The 18,322-nt window shown below is 42.2% G+C and overlaps 5 protein-coding genes across 11 annotated transcripts in view; 3 read left to right on the top strand and 2 right to left on the bottom strand.

Annotated features, from left to right (window-relative positions):
* The window catches only part of LOC115631988 (exocyst complex component 2), a 52,514-nt gene that overhangs the window by 727 nt on the left and 33,465 nt on the right, over positions 1-18,322 (bottom strand). The gene's annotated exons all lie outside the window — the stretch shown is intronic.
* LOC115631987 lies at positions 245-15,432 on the top strand. 7 transcript variants are annotated; one of them, XM_030528907.1, is made up of 14 exons: positions 6,733-6,859; positions 6,923-7,112; positions 7,172-7,477; positions 8,067-8,168; positions 8,443-8,547; positions 8,668-8,766; positions 8,857-8,955; positions 9,013-9,111; positions 9,186-11,762; positions 11,821-11,919; positions 12,064-12,156; positions 12,332-12,397; positions 14,533-15,010; positions 15,290-15,432. In XM_030528907.1, the coding sequence occupies exons 1-14, from the start codon at positions 6,851-6,853 to the stop codon at positions 15,294-15,296; spliced, it is 4,329 nt and encodes a 1,442-aa protein (XP_030384767.1). In that variant the 5' UTR covers positions 6,733-6,850; the 3' UTR covers positions 15,297-15,432. The 7 variants fall into 7 exon arrangements, with proteins under 7 accessions (XP_030384769.1, XP_030384767.1, XP_030384770.1 ...); XM_030528910.1 differs by lacking the exon at positions 8,067-8,168; XM_030528909.1 differs by lacking the exons at positions 6,733-6,859; positions 8,067-8,168 and adding an exon at positions 245-623 and having other exon boundaries at positions 8,443-8,766.
* On the top strand, positions 13,043-13,972 carry LOC115631991. Its single transcript, XM_030528921.1, has 2 exons — positions 13,043-13,256; positions 13,320-13,972. Exons 1-2 carry the CDS (start codon positions 13,199-13,201, stop codon positions 13,817-13,819), a joined length of 558 nt encoding a protein of 185 aa, XP_030384781.1. The 5' UTR covers positions 13,043-13,198; the 3' UTR covers positions 13,820-13,972.
* Positions 15,367-15,746, top strand: LOC115631386 (outer dense fiber protein 3-like). The gene is made up of 2 exons (XM_030528108.1): positions 15,367-15,543; positions 15,606-15,746. Exons 1-2 carry the CDS (start codon positions 15,367-15,369, stop codon positions 15,744-15,746), a joined length of 318 nt encoding a protein of 105 aa, XP_030383968.1.
* LOC115631993 lies at positions 16,231-17,149 on the bottom strand. Its single transcript, XM_030528922.1, has 3 exons — positions 16,878-17,149; positions 16,418-16,819; positions 16,231-16,358 (listed from the first exon to the last, which is right to left on the bottom strand). Exons 1-3 carry the CDS (start codon positions 16,944-16,946, stop codon positions 16,314-16,316), a joined length of 516 nt encoding a protein of 171 aa, XP_030384782.1. The 5' UTR covers positions 16,947-17,149; the 3' UTR covers positions 16,231-16,313.

Genomic DNA, 18,322 nt, shown 5'->3' with positions numbered 1-18,322 from the left:
CTAATTCAAATTCTGAAATGAAATGTGCTGCCAAGTGCCGACCCTGCAGTTCGAAAACTGTGCTGTTCACACTGCTGCTGTTAGGCATTTAACAGCGGCGCTCTGTTAACAGACAGCAATGGCGCGCGCCAACGCAAAAGCTCTCTCGTCTGTGGCAACTTTTTCAAACGAAAAGCAACTGTCGTCTACTGCCGGAAAACAGTTACTGCTGAGCAGCTCTCTAGTGTGGTTGTACTTAGCTCTTCCAATCGAAACCATAGTTATAGACGCGACATTCAATTACAAGTATTTCTAAAATTACTTCTCAACTAACTTTGATTGTAAAACCATAAACCACTCTGTCGCTTAATTCAATCAACGAACGCAACGAAACCGACACAAACGAACCCAAATTCAATTACCAGCCCTTTGCCCCCCCGTGTCGTGTTTCTGTGAATCTTAAACGAAATTTAACCACAGATGTTTTGAAAATCCGGCACCTAGGCCTCAAAACATCCAAGGACTGTAATGCATAAAGATTGCTAGCCGCGGGCTAACGTGAAGTTTGTTTTGTGCTAAAAAAATAAATTTAAAAAACAACTCTTCCATAAGTGTAAGCTCCGTACTTGCAGCAACATTTTGTGGTAAGTAAATAAAAGAGTCAACAACGGAGTCAACATATCGAGGGGGCGTGAGCGGCATTGTCCTGTTGTTGCGTGCCAATCGCCTGCCTTCAAAAAGGAGTATCCTGGCCGCAGTTCATTGACTGGCGGCCCCTTTCAGTGCCTCTCAGTTCCCTGTCTGGGCCATTCTCTGGCGCTTCCTGGGCGGCTATCAGCTGATGGCACTTTTATCGTCTTGTTTTGTCAATGTTTTCATGTTTTCGTTAGTGTTGTTGTGCGATAAAGTTGTTGTAGATTTCGGTAATTGCTATCATGGCCCGCTCCACAAATGCGGCGGCGGTTCATTGTAACTTCTAGAGCTCTGCCTTCAAGAGCTCTGGTCCATGACATCAGCTTTAATAAGCCCGAGCTCCAAACCGGTCGCAATCTTGTACGCTTTTAAACCCATTTTTCAAAGACGATGATGATTTTCAACAATACCTTGCCAAATCATAACAAAATTATTAAAAATAAGATAGTTGGCACCCGAAACGACTGACGAATACACTATAATTAAACGATACTCAGAAATTGGTGTAAAAAACTAAGCAACTAGCCATATATAAATGCGAAGCATTCAGAAAACCAACAAATGAATGAAGAAAGCGTTTCATTATGTCGGTGCCGATCCATGTTCATTATGTTACCAAAATGCCCCCCGGGTGTAGAAACAAAAAACAACATAATTCGCAACTTTTATGTGATTATTGACGCTTGGTTGATGGCAAAGTTTAATGAGATAGGTATCTAAATTCAAATATTAGTCAGCGACTAGCAAAATTGTGCAGCATTATTATTATACAGTGGGTCAAAAAGGCGCTTAGAGTGGGGAAACCTAATAAGACAATCTAATTTCTGTAATTATCACAAACATTTGTTTTCCCCCTAACATACAAGTAGAAAACAATAAATATATGCGCCTAGTAATACTTTGAATTTTTCTTTGTTACCTCCACTTTGAATTCCTATTCCTTTGCGTTTATTTCTAATGCATTTTCGGTTCTACTGCTGGGTGCAATATTTTTGTTTATCTATTAAAATACTTTTCTAATCCTTAAAGCAGCAGAAAAAATCCTTTTCTAGCATGACCTTTAGTACCTTTAGTCGCATCAACCGTGTCCAATTCAATGTATTTAATAGCCAGATGTTACAAGGAACTAAATTATGAGAATATGGTGGTTCTGGAACGACCTTTATGGCTGTTTTTTTGGCTACAAGTCAGAAGAATAAGAACGAATGCAGTGGTGCAGGGTTTTTGAAACCAAACGAGATTTGTGGAGGCACAAAAGTTATCTTAAAATTGTGTTGACTGATCTGTTAGATATGCCAACAACATCAGTTAATCGTCGTTTCGATGTTTTGTTTAGCGTGCTGTTCATAATCTTATGCTCCTGGCCGTCTTAGATGTGGGGTTGGCCTTCAACTCTTTCTCGACCCTCTTTTAATATTCTATGGAATTTATAAACTTGTATTTATTGACCTAGCTCTAGTATAATTTTCGACTGCCAAAAAAAAAACAATGCAAAGAAACTAATTCTAGTTTGAACAAGATATTTTGCTTTGTTTGCCGTAATCGATTGCAAATACAAGTATCTTTCCCAGAATTTGGCCGATTGCCTTTGAGAGAAAATAATGCACATTTCAGATTTGCCAAAAAGGCCAACTGGGAGTTGACAGTTTGGCTTTCTCTCCGCCAACATCAAAGCCGAGATTCAACGGACGTGCCGGGCAGAACACGTTTTAATCAAATTAGATTTATGACTTAAGCCAAACAAGCAAACTAGTTCACAAGCCAGAGCTGACGTCAGTTGCCGTGTGTGTCTCTGTCTCTGTCTCTGTTTTTATTTCTGTTTCTGGTCTAAACTTATTGCCAAGTTTTGGAATGGTACGCTGTTGTATTGTTGTTGTTGTTGTTGTCTTTCAGCCGTTTGGTTACTCTGTTGTCTTTTTTGGTTGTTTCACTTGTTTGGCTGTTAATTAACTTACACACATTTTTATTGTGGTGTGTGTGTAGTGTATAATATTTGTGGTGTTTGTGTTCGCTTTTGTGTTTATTTTAGTCGGCTTGCGCGCAAAATTGAAAAGTCAATAGATACATTAGTAAGAGATATGTACATAATGGTATACATATGTATCTATATACACATATGTGTAGCCACGTAGGAGTTGTCTGGGAGCCCCGTTTTACGCTTAGGCTCTCTCTTTTTTGGACAACTCCGTGTGGGCAAAAGGAAACGCCGGCACTGTCGTTGTCGGTCGACTAGCCGCCATAAATGGGCGTAAAAGTTGTCAGACTATATAGATATCGAAATGCTGCCGAATGAGGTCATGCCGGCGCGCAGTTATTCGTTTATAATAATAGTGTATTCCAAAAACAAAAAACACAAATCCACACCGACAGGTCAAACAATTAAATGCTATTATTTATTAAATTTGACAATTTGCTGTTGGTGATGTTTTCAGAAGTTGATATCACCGCTATGAAGCTGACGTGTGTGCGTGCTTCAGAGAAAATCTATCTATCCATCACCTTAGCAATTAGACGGGACCTCCTTTTATTTTCAAGTCAAGAACAATTGATTAATTTATAAATGATTGTGTCAAGAACGGAAAGCTATGTGTAGAGAATAATGATCTCATAACCAATTCTTAAACAGCACCCAATGGCAGTCAATTGTAAAAATCCGAATAAATGGTTACTTATTGGGGCTCAGTTCACAGGTCTTTCCTTATTTGTGTGATTTTAAAATAATTCAACATTAAATCGACCCACCTTCGAATACACTCCTACAATCTTCTCTACTTTCTCAATGTTGGTCGTTCACAGCAGAGGCTGCCCTTTCCTGTGGTCCTTCTCATTGACACGATTGTGGAGTTATTCCTTTCTTCACAAACAAATACTTAATTTCATTTTGAATATGTTAATCATTTTATAAAAGCTTGTAACTAGATGTAAAATATTTTCTTCTCACTTGAATGAATAGATTGCTGGGAATCCTGCAGAACTCCTTTCATTTGACTACAACCCCTTTGGCTTCAAGTGGTTCATAACTGGATAGTGGGAATAGAATCTTTAAAAGCTGATCGTTTGATCCTAAAGAGTTATAGTTGATGGAGATTGGCAATTACTGATCATTTCGCTGACTAGTCCATCCATCGGCTTAGACTTCGCCCTGCAATCGGCTTGCTCTGTAAGTTGCTGGCCGGCACATGCAAATATTGTACAAGTATATATTCGCTCGTATATAGAAATAGAGTCATGAATACAGAAATAGACGCTTGACAGGTTCTGTGGTTGCGTTCTAAACTGTGACAATGTCACACGCTGATACAATGCCGTCGGATGCTGGCTGTGGCGTTGGCGAATAGTTTTTTTACTCCCAAGTATATGATTAAGTCAGACCAGTGTGCCGATAGTCGGCAATTCATTGATCTGTATTTCGCATTAAAATCGATTAAGGCGACTCCAACTGTGCAAATTGTAGCTTCACAAAGCAAAACAACAAATTTCAGTTGGGAGTGAGAATATGGAGAAGGAATGCCACCCAATTATATGTCTTCATTCCCCAAAATAACTCAGTCAAGCGGACAGCTCCAGAGAGAGGCTGGTACTGTCTGCCAGCTGTCTAGCAGCCTCTTCTTTCTGACAAACTGACTCATTTGGCCATGTTGTGTCGCCTTAAAAGGCGTTCTCTGATCGATCACTCCACTCCATCAGTCTGTCAGTAATTGAGACGCATGTGTGGGTGAAACAAAAAGTTGCTGCCAACGCCGATGTTTTCGCTCAATGATGATGATGATGATGTTGATGTTGATGATGTAAGATCTGCCTTATATGCACATATGCTTGACTATCGTTATTGACAAATTCTATTGCACTGAACATTTTCCGTTCACGAAGAAAACAAAAACAAGCAATTACGAGTATAAGCAACAATATCTCGAAAATTGGTAATCATTCCCATCATCTTCACATGTCTAGATAAGGTGGAAGACAATGTAAGGTCGCTTTCGGTTATATTTCAATCATCTCTACACCTGGCCATCATATCTAAGGCTCGAATCGAACATAGTATTGAAGAAACTATCAAGAGAAGCTTCAGTTAACTTCATTTTGTAAGTGCGAGTATATACTTTTACCCTTATGGTAAGCAATATTTAAAATATTGCAATTGTTAACTAACTGCGTGTCTTATCGAACCTTTTAAGTGTGAAATATGCGTGTACATATTTATTTTTCTTAACATGCGAGGTCGCAGGTAATTCCACACCCACTAAGTCGCCATTATTGACCCTCTTAACAGGTTGGGCCTCACTTCGACACCCTAGCCATGTCCTCCCAAAGTATTTGCAGATTGCACTGCGCAACAAAATAGTTATAAGAAAAGATTACGAAAGGAAACTCTATGATTTGAATGTTTATTTATAAAGTGCTATGCATTGAATAAATGATAAGCTTGTTATTATTTAGAAGCGTGTCAGCACACTACACTAATAATAAAGCTAAGTTTGAGCTTCAAGACTGACGATATGTCTGGAATTGAAGAACTTTTTACTGAGCAGCAACAAATGCATGGAACTCGAAGTGGGGTCTTCTAAGAAGTAGAAGAGTTTGTATATATTTTAAAAACTTTTCGAACTCTCCATCAACATTTAAATATTTTTGTGAAAATTGAACTGAAATCATTTGACTTTTAACCTATAAATGTAGGTAGTAATGGTATTATCAGTATGTAAGTAGGCATTAATAATTTATGTAACTTAAAACAAGAACTAAGGAATTTTTAAAAAGCTACGTCATTTAAAGATTATATTTTTGATGGTCCAATCTACAAATTTGTTGTGATAATTGAATAACAAATTAATTCTGATTTCTTTTCTAATTAAAATAGAGAAAGAGATAGAGTTTGTGTAACAGAAAAATTATAGATTGTACATTTTATTCAGCCTATTGCCCGCTTCTGCAATGAGCACCAAGTAACGTGTTGGCTAGTGTTATCAGAACTAATACTCAGTGCTATTCACGGTCAAAAACTTGCATGCCCCGGTCTCGAGTTGTTTTTCTTTCCGACTTGGTTTCGCTTCAACATGCAATTGTCGGCCATAGGGAGTCGTTAGAAGTAATCGTTTTGTTGGCTTACATGTTCAAATGGGCAACATTAGCACTTGGAAAATGGACCCCAAGGAGGGAGGCGCAACCTTGTTGACGTCGAATTCAGGTAATCGAATTTCGACCAAATTATGGGGGTCGTCGTCATCGCCGCCGTATCGATTGGAGGGCTGAAGGGACTGGTCTGATACTACCTGGCACCATCTGTTGGCATGGCCTGCGAAAGAAGGTCAACACGAAGCCTACCACAAATTTTTACGTGGTAACTTGTCGTATTGGCCAAACAAGGGCCAAACGCAACCAACGGCATTTGCATACTCCTTGGCTTTTGTCTAGTGTTTGTCTTTTCGTGAGCAACAAAATATCTTCACACGACAAGTCAACAGCCCTATTAGACCCCCTCCGATTGGCCCAGAAAATTCGAAACAACAAATCCATTTCAAGTTGCTGCTGAGGCTCGTGGCATGTGCCAGCGCCGTATAACGCCAACTGCTTCCAAATTGAGGCGTCGGAGGCGTCTGGGAGCTCGAATTCAATTGATTTTATGTCGACGCTGCCTAGTTTGTAGTTTTTATTTGGGGCCACTGGAAAATAATGGGGCTTGAGCACGACTAAATGGATTTTTGGGTTGACAAATGTCGACTTTTTGTTCAAGTTAAATTTTAATTAGGCTATCAAAAGGGCATATAGAATGTGTGCTATAGAATATAGATTGTGTAATCAGGAAATCATCTAAGACTTGAGATGGTACCAGCTTGTGGATAGTACCTTCACTTCATACTTACGATTATTTATAGAATAGTAGTTCTAAAATAGTAGTGCGACGGCTATGTGCAGTGAAAGGTCTGCTGGAGGGTGTTCAGAAGTCCTATCTCTATTGGAGTCCTGCCCTTGATTCACCACCTCAGTATGTACATATAGTATCTCTAAAAGTTAGGAAGTGAAGTGAGAACTTCAAGTTGGAGCTACATGTCAAACAAATTTAAGCATAAACTCGTAAATTCGTAGAGACAACTGAATTGTAGGAGACCCACTCCTTGTACAAATAGAACATTTATTCCATTGTGCCCCTCACGCCTCGACGCATAACCGCCGCAAAATGGCGAAAGTTAGTAAACAGCCCAGTACATTTACTAAAATAGTTAACCACTCGTTCTCCCCTTCACGGCAGAAAGTCTATTACACCAAAAGGAAGATAAAAGCAGACACGGATCCCTGTGCAAGAACCAAGAAAATACGCACACTAAACATGGGCGGAAACGTCGAACAACGGCCCTGGACCCCAACAGTACGTACGGGAAAAATAGCGGCGGAGACAAGCAGTCCGGGTCCGGCAATAGTGCAGTTACCCACATTAGTCGGTAAGTGCTTGGCCACATACCACATTTACGATGCTATTGTTCACTACTGATCGCTTTAGGCAGCAAAGTGCCCGATTCCAAGAAAAAAGGCGCACCCGCGTATTCGTTCGGTCAGAAATATCGCAGTTCGCATGACACCTTCGGTCCCGGACCGGCCCAATACAACATTACTGGCTTGCGGGCAAAGGGTAAGGACTACCCGCGCGCTGCCACGCTGCAGAGCCGTCCGAAGGAGCTCACCCGATTCTCCAATCCGGGCCCCGGCGAATACGATGTAGTGCCAGCGGCCAAGGCTGTCATCGATGCCACACCAAAGTACACGTTCGGTCAGAAGCCGCCCTGTGCTAAGTTCAGCCTGATTCCAGGTAAGTTCAACCGGCCTATGCCGCATGCATTCGTTTGGTGTTGGGCCAGGCTGGTTTGGTGTTTGAATGGCTTGGATTCGTTGTGTCGAGCTGTTGTTGCATGCTCCTCGAATTGGATTGGAGGATGGAGTTTATATTCGTATTCGTACTACCATTACATCAGCAGCTGCATTGTAAATATCAACATCTGAACTCATCTCAATTTATATCCCCATGCAATCGCAATCGTTCAATCAATCATCAAAAGATATCGATCGGCTGGCTAAGCGGCGCGTAAGTAGCAGTCGCTCATCGCTGCCGAAGATTTCTCTCTCTCTCTCTCTCTCTATCTCTCTATCTCTTTATCTTTGTCTATCTTCCTTCTTTGTAGAATTTTGCAGTAGCTTTAGATTTGTATCAAAAGACCTTTGTAGATACTCGTAGTGTAATGGCCTCCTCCTCTTCATTAATGTAAATGTTAGCTGAACTATTCCTTTTTTGTACAAATCGTGTTTACATTTTAGATATCGTACAGTACTTGTAATTTGATTTTAATTGAACATTTTCATCTTTCCCAAATTTCGGAACAAAAAAACGCATCCTTATTTAGGTCCGAACCACTACCAGGTGGTACCGGTTGATGTCACTAGGCCCCGCGCTCCCCGATATTCGTTTCGCGTTAAGGTTAACGTTTACATTGTTAACAATCCAGGTAACACGACTAATCGGCTGGCATGTTCGGTTCGCAGACTTAGCAACTCACTTTCAATTATATACTAACGAATCTATATCGAGTCATAACTGACTCAATCACCAGTGGTGTTGGTCGTCGATGCATCCATTCTACTGCCCTAATGTATTTCACTCGCACTTTTGTCAACGCTCGTTCCCCTCACCTTAGACCTAGTTGAGCGATCACTCTAGTTGCATTTATAGTTTTAGTTTAAAACGAAACCCGAACAATTTTATTTTATTAACACTAACAGCGCCGAATAGCTATTGTCCTGAAAAGGTCGTGCAATCAAAAAAGAATGCGCCACGTTTCACATTTGGTAGACGAACTAAAATCCAACACGATCAGGGCACCCCAGGTAAAGATCTGATAATAAGGCATTACACTAATTTTTTAGCTAATATATTATTGTTAAATATCACACTCTTAACGCCTTACAACTTCTGTATTAATCACAGTACCCCTGTCTATCCCACAGCTCCTGGCGCCTACTCTCCTGAAAAGGCGAATTTCAGCAGAACGCCAGAGTTTAGTTTCGGAATCAAGCATCAAGAGTTAAGGCATGACTATACGCCAGGTTTGTAAGCAAACTGCCTTTACTACACATCAAACAATATTTCTTAGCTTAGAGCCGCTTCTGAACCACCTATGAATATCTTTTTTTTAGCACCGGGTACATATAAGCCCGAGCAAGTGAATCTAGAACACACGCCCGCTTATAGTTTTGGCTTAAAGACAAATCACACAATAGTCACCAACACACCAGGTAGGTTACACGCATTTTAGTGAACTTCGTGGTCAGTAAAATTTGTTGTTTTTAAAGCACCTGGAGCATACTGCCCCGAAAAAGTCAACTTGCACACAACACCCGCTTATTCTATAACTGGCAAGGCATCTAGCCATGTGGTCGATGGCACGCCCGGTAAGAAAAGCCCCTTTCATCTTAGATACTTACCTTTAGAAGGAGCTGCCACTAAAGCCACTTTTCTATTTCAGCACCTGGCGCATACGAACCAGAAAAGTGTGTACTCAACAAAACCCCCGCTTTTACCTTTGGCCAGCGCGTACCACATGTCAAAGCGGACGATACTCCCGCACCTGGCACCTATGAACCGGAGAAGGTACGTTGTGATAACACGCCAGCGTTCACATTTTCGGGCCGACATGAGATTAAGTCTGTTAGTGTAACGCCAGCACCAGGGTCATACTCTCCAGAAAAGTATCGAAGCGATAGCACGCCGTCATTCACCTTCGGCGGTAAGCATGAACAGAAGATCGACACTTCAACTCCGGCACCAAGCGAATACTATCCGGAAAAAGTACGGCACGATCCCAATCCTGCTTTCTCATTTGCTGGACGACATGAGCTTCACCATATAAGCGACACACCAGCACCAGGCACATACGCTATTGAAAAAATTCAACTTCATCACAATCCCGCCTATTCATTCGCTGGCCGTCACGATCTTCAAAAGCCAAGTGATACTCCGGCACCAGGAGCTTACTCCCCTGAAAAAGTGCGACAAGATCACAATCCTTCTTTCTCAATGGCTGGCAAACACGATCAAAAAGTATCCAACGATACGCCTGCACCTGGAGATTATTGTCCTGAAAAGGTGCGACTGGATCACACACCCGCCTATACTTTTGGTGGCAAGAATGACCCCAAAGTTGAGAACCATACCCCTGCTCCTGGCGATTACAGCCCTGAGAAGGTTCGGCTAGACCACAATCCCGCTTACTCATTTGCTGGGCGTCACGACCTTCAAAAGCCAAGTGATACTCCGGCACCAGGAGCTTACTCCCCTGAAAAAGTTCGCCAAGATCACAATCCTTCTTTCTCAATGGCTGGCAAACACGATCCAAAGGTATCCAACGATACCCCTGCTCCTGGAGATTATTGCCCTGAGAAGGTTCGGCTAGACCACAATCCCGCCTATTCATTCGCTGGCCGTCACGATCTTCAAAAGCCAAGTGATACTCCAGCACCAGGTGCTTACTGCCCTGAAAAAGTTCGCCAAGATCACAATCCTTCTTTCTCAATGGCTGGCAAACACGATCAAAAAGTATCCAACGATACGCCTGCACCTGGAGATTATTGTCCTGAAAAGGTGCGACTGGATCACACACCCGCCTATACTTTTGGTGGCAAGAATGACCCCAAAGTTGAGAACCACACCCCTGCTCCTGGCGATTACAGCCCTGAGAAGGTTCGGCTAGACCACAATCCCGCCTATTCATTTGCTGGCCGTCACGATCTTCAAAAGCCAAGTGATACTCCGGCACCAGGAGCTTACTCCCCTGAAAAAGTTCGCCAAGATCACAATCCTTCTTTCTCAATGGCTGGCAAACACGATCCGAAGGTATCCAATGATACCCCTGCTCCTGGAGATTATTGCCCTGAGAAGGTGCGACTGGATCACACACCCGCCTATACTTTTGGTGGCAAGAATGACCCCAAAGTTGAGAACCACACCCCTGCTCCTGGCGATTACAGCCCTGAGAAGGTTCGGCTAGACCACAATCCCGCTTACTCATTTGCTGGCCGTCACGATCTTCAAAAGCCAAGTGATACTCCAGCACCAGGTGCTTACTGCCCTGAAAAGGTTCGCCAAGATCACAATCCCTCGTTTTCAATGGCTGGCAAACACGATCCGAAGGTATCCAATGATACCCCTGCTCCTGGAGATTATTGCCCTGAGAAGGTGCGACTGGATCACACACCCGCCTATACTTTTGGTGGCAAGAATGACCCCAAAGTTGAGAACCACACCCCTGCTCCTGGCGATTACAGCCCTGAGAAGGTTCGGCTAGACCACAATCCCGCCTATTCATTCGCTGGCCGTCACGATCTTCAAAAGCCAAGTGATACTCCAGCACCAGGTGCTTACTGCCCTGAAAAAGTTCGCCAAGATCACAATCCTTCTTTCTCAATGGCTGGCAAACACGATCCGAAGGTATCCAATGATACCCCTGCACCTGGAGATTATTGCCCTGAGAAGGTGCGACTGGATCACACACCCGCCTATACTTTTGGTGGCAAGAATGACCCCAAAGTTGAGAACCATACCCCTGCTCCTGGCGATTACAGCCCTGAGAAGGTTCGGCTAGACCACAATCCCGCCTATTCATTTGCTGGCCGTCACGATCTTCAAAAGCCAAGTGATACTCCAGCACCAGGAGCTTACTCCCCTGAAAAAGTTCGCCAAGATCACAATCCTTCTTTCTCAATGGCTGGCAAACACGATCCGAAGGTATCCAATGATACCCCTGCTCCTGGAGATTATTGCCCTGAGAAGGTGCGTCTGGATCATACACCCGCTTATACCTTTGGTGGCAAGAATGACCCCAAAATAAATCATCACACCCCAGCGCCATGTGACTACGCACCCGAGAAAGTACGTCTCGACCATACACCAGCCTACACAATTACAGGTCGAACAAATGTACAGCATGTGAGCCAAACTCCAGCGCCCTGCGACTACTGGCCTGAGCTATGCCATATGGAAACTAAAATGCCAGCCTTTAGCTTCGGTATAAAAACCAACCGGGAATATATAAGTGACACACCAGGCAAGTAGATGCACTATAGTCTTTTTTAAGAAATATTTTAATGTGACACCCTAAACAGCACCTTCTGCTTATGAGCCAGAAAAACACTCGCTCAATCACACACCTGCCTTCACATTCGGCACCAAATCCGAGATTAAGAGTTCTGTTGACGCACCAGGTAATTTCATAGAAGAAAGTATTCCACGAGTAGAGTTCATTTTCCGTCGTTTTAAATCACTTTTTACCAATCCATTTCTTTCGCTTGTCTATCATATGTGCTTCTGTTGATGTATATGTTTGTGCCTGTGTTATAATTTATAAGCCCCTGGACATTACCACCCTGAGCAGTGTAATCTCGATCACTCACCTGCTTACAGTTTTGGGCATAAGACTTTGGTAATGCCGCCGATTCCAGGTAAGTTCACATGAATGCAAAACGGTTTGGGGAAAAGAAGAGCTTATGGTTTTCCTACATGTATGTGTTTGTATCTTTTTGTTTTCATATTTCTTCTCCGTACACATCCCGTTTACATACTTGGTGTTCGTTTTTACCATCAATCTGTATATATGATATCACCTGCACTCACTAGAACCTAGAGGCGCTTATATCGAAGATCGAATTATCCAAAGACGCGAGCGTCGTTTGGCCAGCCCTGGTAAGCAAAAATTGCGCGAAATGTGAAATGGTTTCTACCCAAGTTCTAGAAACCCCACACACTCATACAATCATTTATTGTTACGGAATATAATGGATAAGTAGATCTCATCTCATTAGAGCCATAGCAAAATGTACATTTTAAATTATCTATACAGTCGAATGCCAAGAGAAGAGATAATGGGAAAAAAACCATATCGGCTCAATAACCCTTAGGTCCCTGTTTATGTGTAGCCAAGGCTGCGAACGCTACATGCAGATCCAATAGCTTGCTGCCTTACCATCAAGTAACAGCACAGTTCTACAACTATACTATGGAAATGCTCCTGAAGATAATCCAGATATGTGCATTCTTTGCGAAGAATAAGTGCGATATCTAAGATACTCATCTGGCAGAGATTAGAGTTGGCAAAATGTCTTTCTTTGAGAATATATACCTATTGTAATCGGAAATTAGAAACCTCTTCAAAGCAAGATTTGATGCGAGCTGTAGATCGAAAAAAGTAAAGGCCCCTTTCATAAATAACAGCGCAATTGGAATACACCAATTTGCTTTTCGTTCATGGTCTTTGAAATATAGGCTTGACAATAAACCGTATCGGCTAAATAAGTAGCCTATATACCGCAAAGCTTTACGCCTTAGTAAACATTTCATTACTTCGAAAATTTACGACTACCTACATTACATTTCGTCCGCTGCGGCAGATAATTTTAAACGATTCGTAATGCTGTCGTTCATAAAGCACCGTAGGTGGTAGTTTAGAAAATCTGTTCCCAATATTGGAACTCTTGGCACCCAAGAATGAGGTGGTCCTTCTTATTTGTGTCAGCATATTTTGCGTTTGTAGCATGCGAAAAGCGTAAGTGTCCAAAGATGTCAATATTTATTAGATACTGTATTATTGGATATTTATCGTATGCAGGTTTCCTAGTGACCAGAAAGTATGGCGGCTGTTTAGTAAAAAATAAGTACAGGCACGAGCGCAGTTGCTTCGGACCCCGGCGAACTTTCTATGTGTTTCACCAGATTCTATTTGACTGCATTCGAGTAACATCTTTTTGTCCAAGAATGCATGAACAAAACGACTTTAGGTCCCTGTTTATGTGTCGCCAATCTTGTGAACGCTACATGAAGGTCCCATCGCTGCCTCCGCCACCTTCAACTGAGGCCGGAGGCTCTGATGCTTCCAGTACAACAGCCAAAGCCAAGGCTTTTCAAAATCCAGATGGTTTCGAAACTGCTACAGCTCCTGCAGATGCAGCAGCTGAATCTAAGACTGAATCAAAAGCTGAATCTGACCCTGAATCTGCAACTGAATCTGCAACTGAATCTAAAACCGCGCCGCCTGTTCGACGACGTGGTCGTCCCCCTGCACGCTCACGTGGACGTGCTCGTAATCGTCTTCGGATTCGTAGAAAATAGGTCCACACTGTACTATATACCTAAGGCTGCCTGTCTTTACATAATGTCCTGCTATTGTTTTAGTCTGTATCTAGCATAAGCTTTGGGATGTCGGTGGGATCGGTGCGAGTGTTGGCATACAATAAATATATATTGGAGAATGAGGGCCCTAAATTGAAATTTATATGCGAATATGTAGGATTTTTAAAGAATTTTTAAATCGCTCCACAACATAAAGTAAGTGGTCGGGTTGTTTCCAGTATTCATTTGCATTTTGCGTTTTAAATGCAATGCTAATTCGATTGAAATTGGATTGGAAACAAAGAAGAAGAGTGTGAAATTAAGATGTTTAGCAGACCTTAGCAGTTCAAAAAATCTTGCCAGCTTCTGAAATTTTAGTAAATGTGGCATTTTTTTTGCGATAAAAATTAGCCTATTAGCCTCGCTTATGTGTGAAAAAGTTTTATGCTTTCGAAAAGAGCTGAAAGAAATGCAATTTTAGTTCGTATTTTCGATTGACCGAGAAGGGTAATCAATATGGCATCACAACGAAACTCGTTTGCCCCCCAGCTTGTTCAACGAAACCTAAGGATAGTTCGAAGAACCTACATCGGTAATAGCTCAGGGCCTGCTGTACATATAGAATACTATACAAGTATATGGGAATATTGATTCTTCTCTAGTACTCAGAAGTATGTGATTTCACTTCAATTTCTTTTACATTTGCACCACAGTACGAAGCAACAACACCAATGTGAACGTCAATGGTGAGACCAACACCTCGGCTAGCACCACCACGGTTGCAAATGCTGGCGAGCGTGAGAGCACGAGCACCCAAACGCAAATGCAAATTCAAATAATTGGCCAGAACACACAAAGCACCGCACAGCTCGAGCCTAAGAATAACCTAGCAAAGACCACTACCACCACCATTAAGACCAAAACGATGTCTTTGGCTAAGCCCTCGGCTGCTGACAGCACAAATATCAGCACCATGGCACTTCGCCAACTAGCCAATGGCCATGCCCAGGTGGGCAATATGCAGGTAACGACCAGTGGAACCGCCGATGCCATCGCCGCCAAAGCCAACAACTTCAATACGCGCACAGTGGTGCAAGCCGACGGCGCCACTGTAACCACAACAAGCACCACGAAGATGGCAACGGTTAAGTATGCTGTGGAGGCGAGCAGCGTTCAAGAGAAAACAATCAGGTAAGGTAGCAGTCAACGCTTGTTGTGGCTGCAGCTTATAAATACCCTCAACCCTCAAAGGGGTCTCTAACGCCCTTGCTAATGCCGATCTGTGTTTTGCAGCAGCAAGTTCATATCAACTCACCTACTAACCCAGCCATCAAACCCAGCCATCAAACCCAGCCATCAAACCCAGCCATCCAGCCACCCAGTCAAGCATGTCGACATATGATCGCTTATATAATCCCCAATCCTAAATGTTCACTTCTCCTTTTTTATTTATTCTTGTCTCTCTGATAGCTCCTAATGTCTACAAAATACCCACTGTCTTGGGTTCGAGCAAAGAAGGTCCCATACGATCCGCTCCAGCCTTTACCATGGCCGGACGTGAGAAACAGGCACTCATACCTTCACTCGTTCTGCCCGGTCCCGGATACTACGATGGCGAATACACTGTGATTAAACCGAAACCGCCCATCTACACAATGCGTGGCAAGTTCAAAACGCGCTCTGATGACATGAAGCCCGGTCCGGGGGCGCACTGTCCGGAGAAGGTAAGATTTCGAGAAATGGGCTAGTCATAAGCAATAGCTTTAACCGAAATGCCTGCCCGCAGTATGTGGAGAAGCGTTCCGTGCCGGCACCTTCATTTGGCATCCTGCACTCGCCTTTCCTTGGTCTGTACAAGCAGGTGGTTTTATCAGATCAATGGACGCGCTGCGCCTTTCAAATGCGGCAGGATAGGGGCCTCAAATAAGCAAACATTTCAATTCATTCAATTTCCCATCAGCATTTCTTGGCTAAAGTGCTTCTTTGGTCAACAGATAGCTGCTGAGCGTCTCCCTAACAAGCACTTTAATCAAAATTATGCTGAACTCAAAGAGCTCATACACTGCTATGTTCAACCAAAATTTCCATTAAAATGTTCCCAGCTAATCGGACGTACTTCGGTTTTCTTTTATCTTTCTGACTCGACAGGTCAATCTATCCCACGTCCCGTCCTACAGTTTTGGTATAAAGCACTCGCCTTATCTGGGCCGCCTGAATGAGAGGAATAACGACTACGGATTTTCGGGTATATGCTGAAGCGGTTTCACAATGCGACCATTTGTGCTCGAAGCAAGACAGTCTTAAAGATTACTTCCTGATTACGAATTACTAATAATTTCTAGTACTTTTAAGTCAAAAGTGTTGTATAATGTTTACAGAAAATTAAAAAACTATTCGATAAAGCAGAATGGTTATTTCTTTGCACACTGTTACCAATTTATTATGCCAAATATTTTGTGCGATAGTTACACCTAATTCGAACAATATAGTAGATTTAGGACTTGGTGATATTGATTTCAGCATGGAAGCAGGACTTTCCCTAAATATAATAAGAATTATTAGCTTTATAAAGAAGAATATGTTTAAGGATCTACTAACAGTATCATGCTTGATTTCGGAGTCAATGATGAGGTGACCCCGAGCCATGCTTAGCATAGCCTTGTACTTCGATAGGTCGACGCTGTGATTGTTGCTGCAAATCTTCTCCTCGGCGACTGGGCAGGAGGAGGGCGCACCAAATACCTTGAGCATATCCTTGGCTTCACTGGATACTTCTTCGACGGCACTGCACAAATCCATTTTACCCTCCTTCATCACAATGCCATCCTTCTGGACCTTGTATTTGGCCGTGGCTGTAGTGAAGGCCTTGTTGTTAACACAACCTATGGGCACCAGCTCGCACTTCTTGTTTAGCTTAACGGAGAAGTCGGGGTCCACGGAAATGATAGCATCATCGCCAGCACAGTTCTCCATTTTGACGACCTTGGCCTTGTATCCATTCTATGTGAGACAAGGTCCTTTCAGTAGGACATAAAAATCCCAATATCATCTCACTTACACAGGCCAGGACCTCCACATATGCTAGGCAGCCCAAAAGCAACACCGGAAACAACACTTTCTGCAACATTTTTCGATTTGGCACTCAGGTAACGGGGTGCGAAACGCGTTTGAATTTGGCCACAGGAGCACACCCACTGATATTTATATGGTTCCGGAAGCTGGTGCCCAAATGGACTTTTAAACTCGCAGAGCGCAATTATTTTGGCATTAAGCGGTGCTTGGCTTTGGCGATCACTGATCGTTCAGCTCAATTGTGCACTGATTACGGGCACCAGAGTCCAATTCTTACAGCACTACCCGCTGGTTAGCTGTTAGGACCGACTATATGCAAAATTTAGAGCAGGTAATAGGTTCTCAGCACGCTACCCATTTTTCATATTTTTATGTAGATGCCCTCCACCTGATAAGCGCATAGTTTTCAAAATCCACAACAATTTACATCCATCACAAAGTTTCTGTTTTTTGTTCAACTTGTTATAATGGGAAACCAGCGGAAAACCGTTTAAACTTATAACCAAGTTCATTTGTGTATTTAGAAATTCTCGCTCTAAATTCTACGTTTAGTTGGCTGGTTCGTAATTAATGAGCCTCGCTATCAGTCGCTGCACAGATACATTCTTTCCCTCTCCCTCTCGGCTGTAACAAATTTCTATGGCCATTATTTTTTTATTACTATATTTCGTGAAGAGGAACTGCCGGATTGTCATTAAATAAGTTCGTTTTGTGATAGCAGACCCTCAAAACTCTTATATAAACTGTGACGTTGTATTAATCGCATGCTGATTGGAGATGTCGTAAGAGACGATACCCTATTTGTAAATTTAGTTGTATAGTCAAAGGAAATAAATTAAGCTATAAGAATAATCAATTCAAGCCATGTTTAAAACGAACACATAATTTAATTAGATCAGACGAATTTTATAGCACAAAATGTATCAGTTGATAAGCAAAATTTTCATAAAGAATTTATATACTTTTTTCTGAGTTCTGAGTTTGTGGTTAGAGCCTTAACTTCCAATCAGTTAGTAACTCAATCACGTCAAAACTGTAGTTTAGTGAAGAATTTGCCATCAAACAAGAACTTCGAAAGCAATCGGAAAAATGGGAATCTCTGCATATTGAATATTCTTGCTTTGTCATGGAAATGTGGATACGATCAAGTTAAATAGTCAGATAAATAGCCAGAAAAACCATTACATAACAAAATGTCCGCAAGCGCAAAAAAATATATTTAAAAATAGAAATATTTCAAACCTTATTTAGTCAAGCGGAACAAATGGTTTTCGATAAACCTGCTCGTTTTGCATCGCTAGTTATTGAATTTCATGGGATTTAATGTAAAACAAAAATAGATGCCCCTTCTTCGCCCTACTCTACTAACTAACGTCTTAAAAAACTATAATAAAATCGTTTCTCTTATTAGTGCTTAGAAGAACCTACACA

The sequence above is a fragment of the Scaptodrosophila lebanonensis genome, unplaced genomic scaffold, assembly GCF_003285725.1.
Source record: "Scaptodrosophila lebanonensis strain 11010-0011.00,11010-0021.00 unplaced genomic scaffold, SlebRS2 tig00001412-arrow-pilon, whole genome shotgun sequence".
NCBI lineage: Eukaryota > Metazoa > Arthropoda > Insecta > Diptera > Drosophilidae > Scaptodrosophila > Scaptodrosophila lebanonensis.
The sequence above is the reverse complement of the archived record's forward strand: the minus strand, read 5'-3'. Positions and strand labels throughout refer to the sequence as shown.

What these genes read in the sequence shown, in the direction of transcription:
- LOC115631987 (XM_030528906.1), top strand. An exon ending in TGTGGTCGATGGCACGCCCG is followed by an intron (nt 9,112 to 9,185) that starts GTAAGAAAAGCC and finishes TTTCTATTTCAG; the next exon opens with CACCTGGCGCATACGAACCA. An exon ending in GCGTCGTTTGGCCAGCCCTG is followed by an intron (nt 12,398 to 14,532) that starts GTAAGCAAAAAT and finishes TTTGCACCACAG; the next exon opens with TACGAAGCAACAACACCAAT.
- LOC115631991 (XM_030528921.1), top strand. Translation starts at nt 13,199, where the DNA reads ATGAGGTGGTCCTTCTTATTTGTGTCAGCATATTTTGCGTTTGTAGCA. An exon ending in GTTTGTAGCATGCGAAAAGC is followed by an intron (nt 13,257 to 13,319) that starts GTAAGTGTCCAA and finishes TATCGTATGCAG; the next exon opens with GTTTCCTAGTGACCAGAAAG.
- LOC115631386 (XM_030528108.1), top strand. Translation starts at nt 15,367, where the DNA reads ATGGCCGGACGTGAGAAACAGGCACTCATACCTTCACTCGTTCTGCCC. An exon ending in GGGCGCACTGTCCGGAGAAG is followed by an intron (nt 15,544 to 15,605) that starts GTAAGATTTCGA and finishes GCCTGCCCGCAG; the next exon opens with TATGTGGAGAAGCGTTCCGT.
- LOC115631993 (XM_030528922.1), bottom strand. Translation starts at nt 16,946, where the DNA reads ATGTTGCAGAAAGTGTTGTTTCCGGTGTTGCTTTTGGGCTGCCTAGCA. An exon ending in ATGTGGAGGTCCTGGCCTGT is followed by an intron (nt 16,820 to 16,877) that starts GTAAGTGAGATG and finishes TGTCTCACATAG; the next exon opens with AATGGATACAAGGCCAAGGT. An exon ending in CCGAAATCAAGCATGATACT is followed by an intron (nt 16,359 to 16,417) that starts GTTAGTAGATCC and finishes TATTATATTTAG; the next exon opens with GGAAAGTCCTGCTTCCATGC.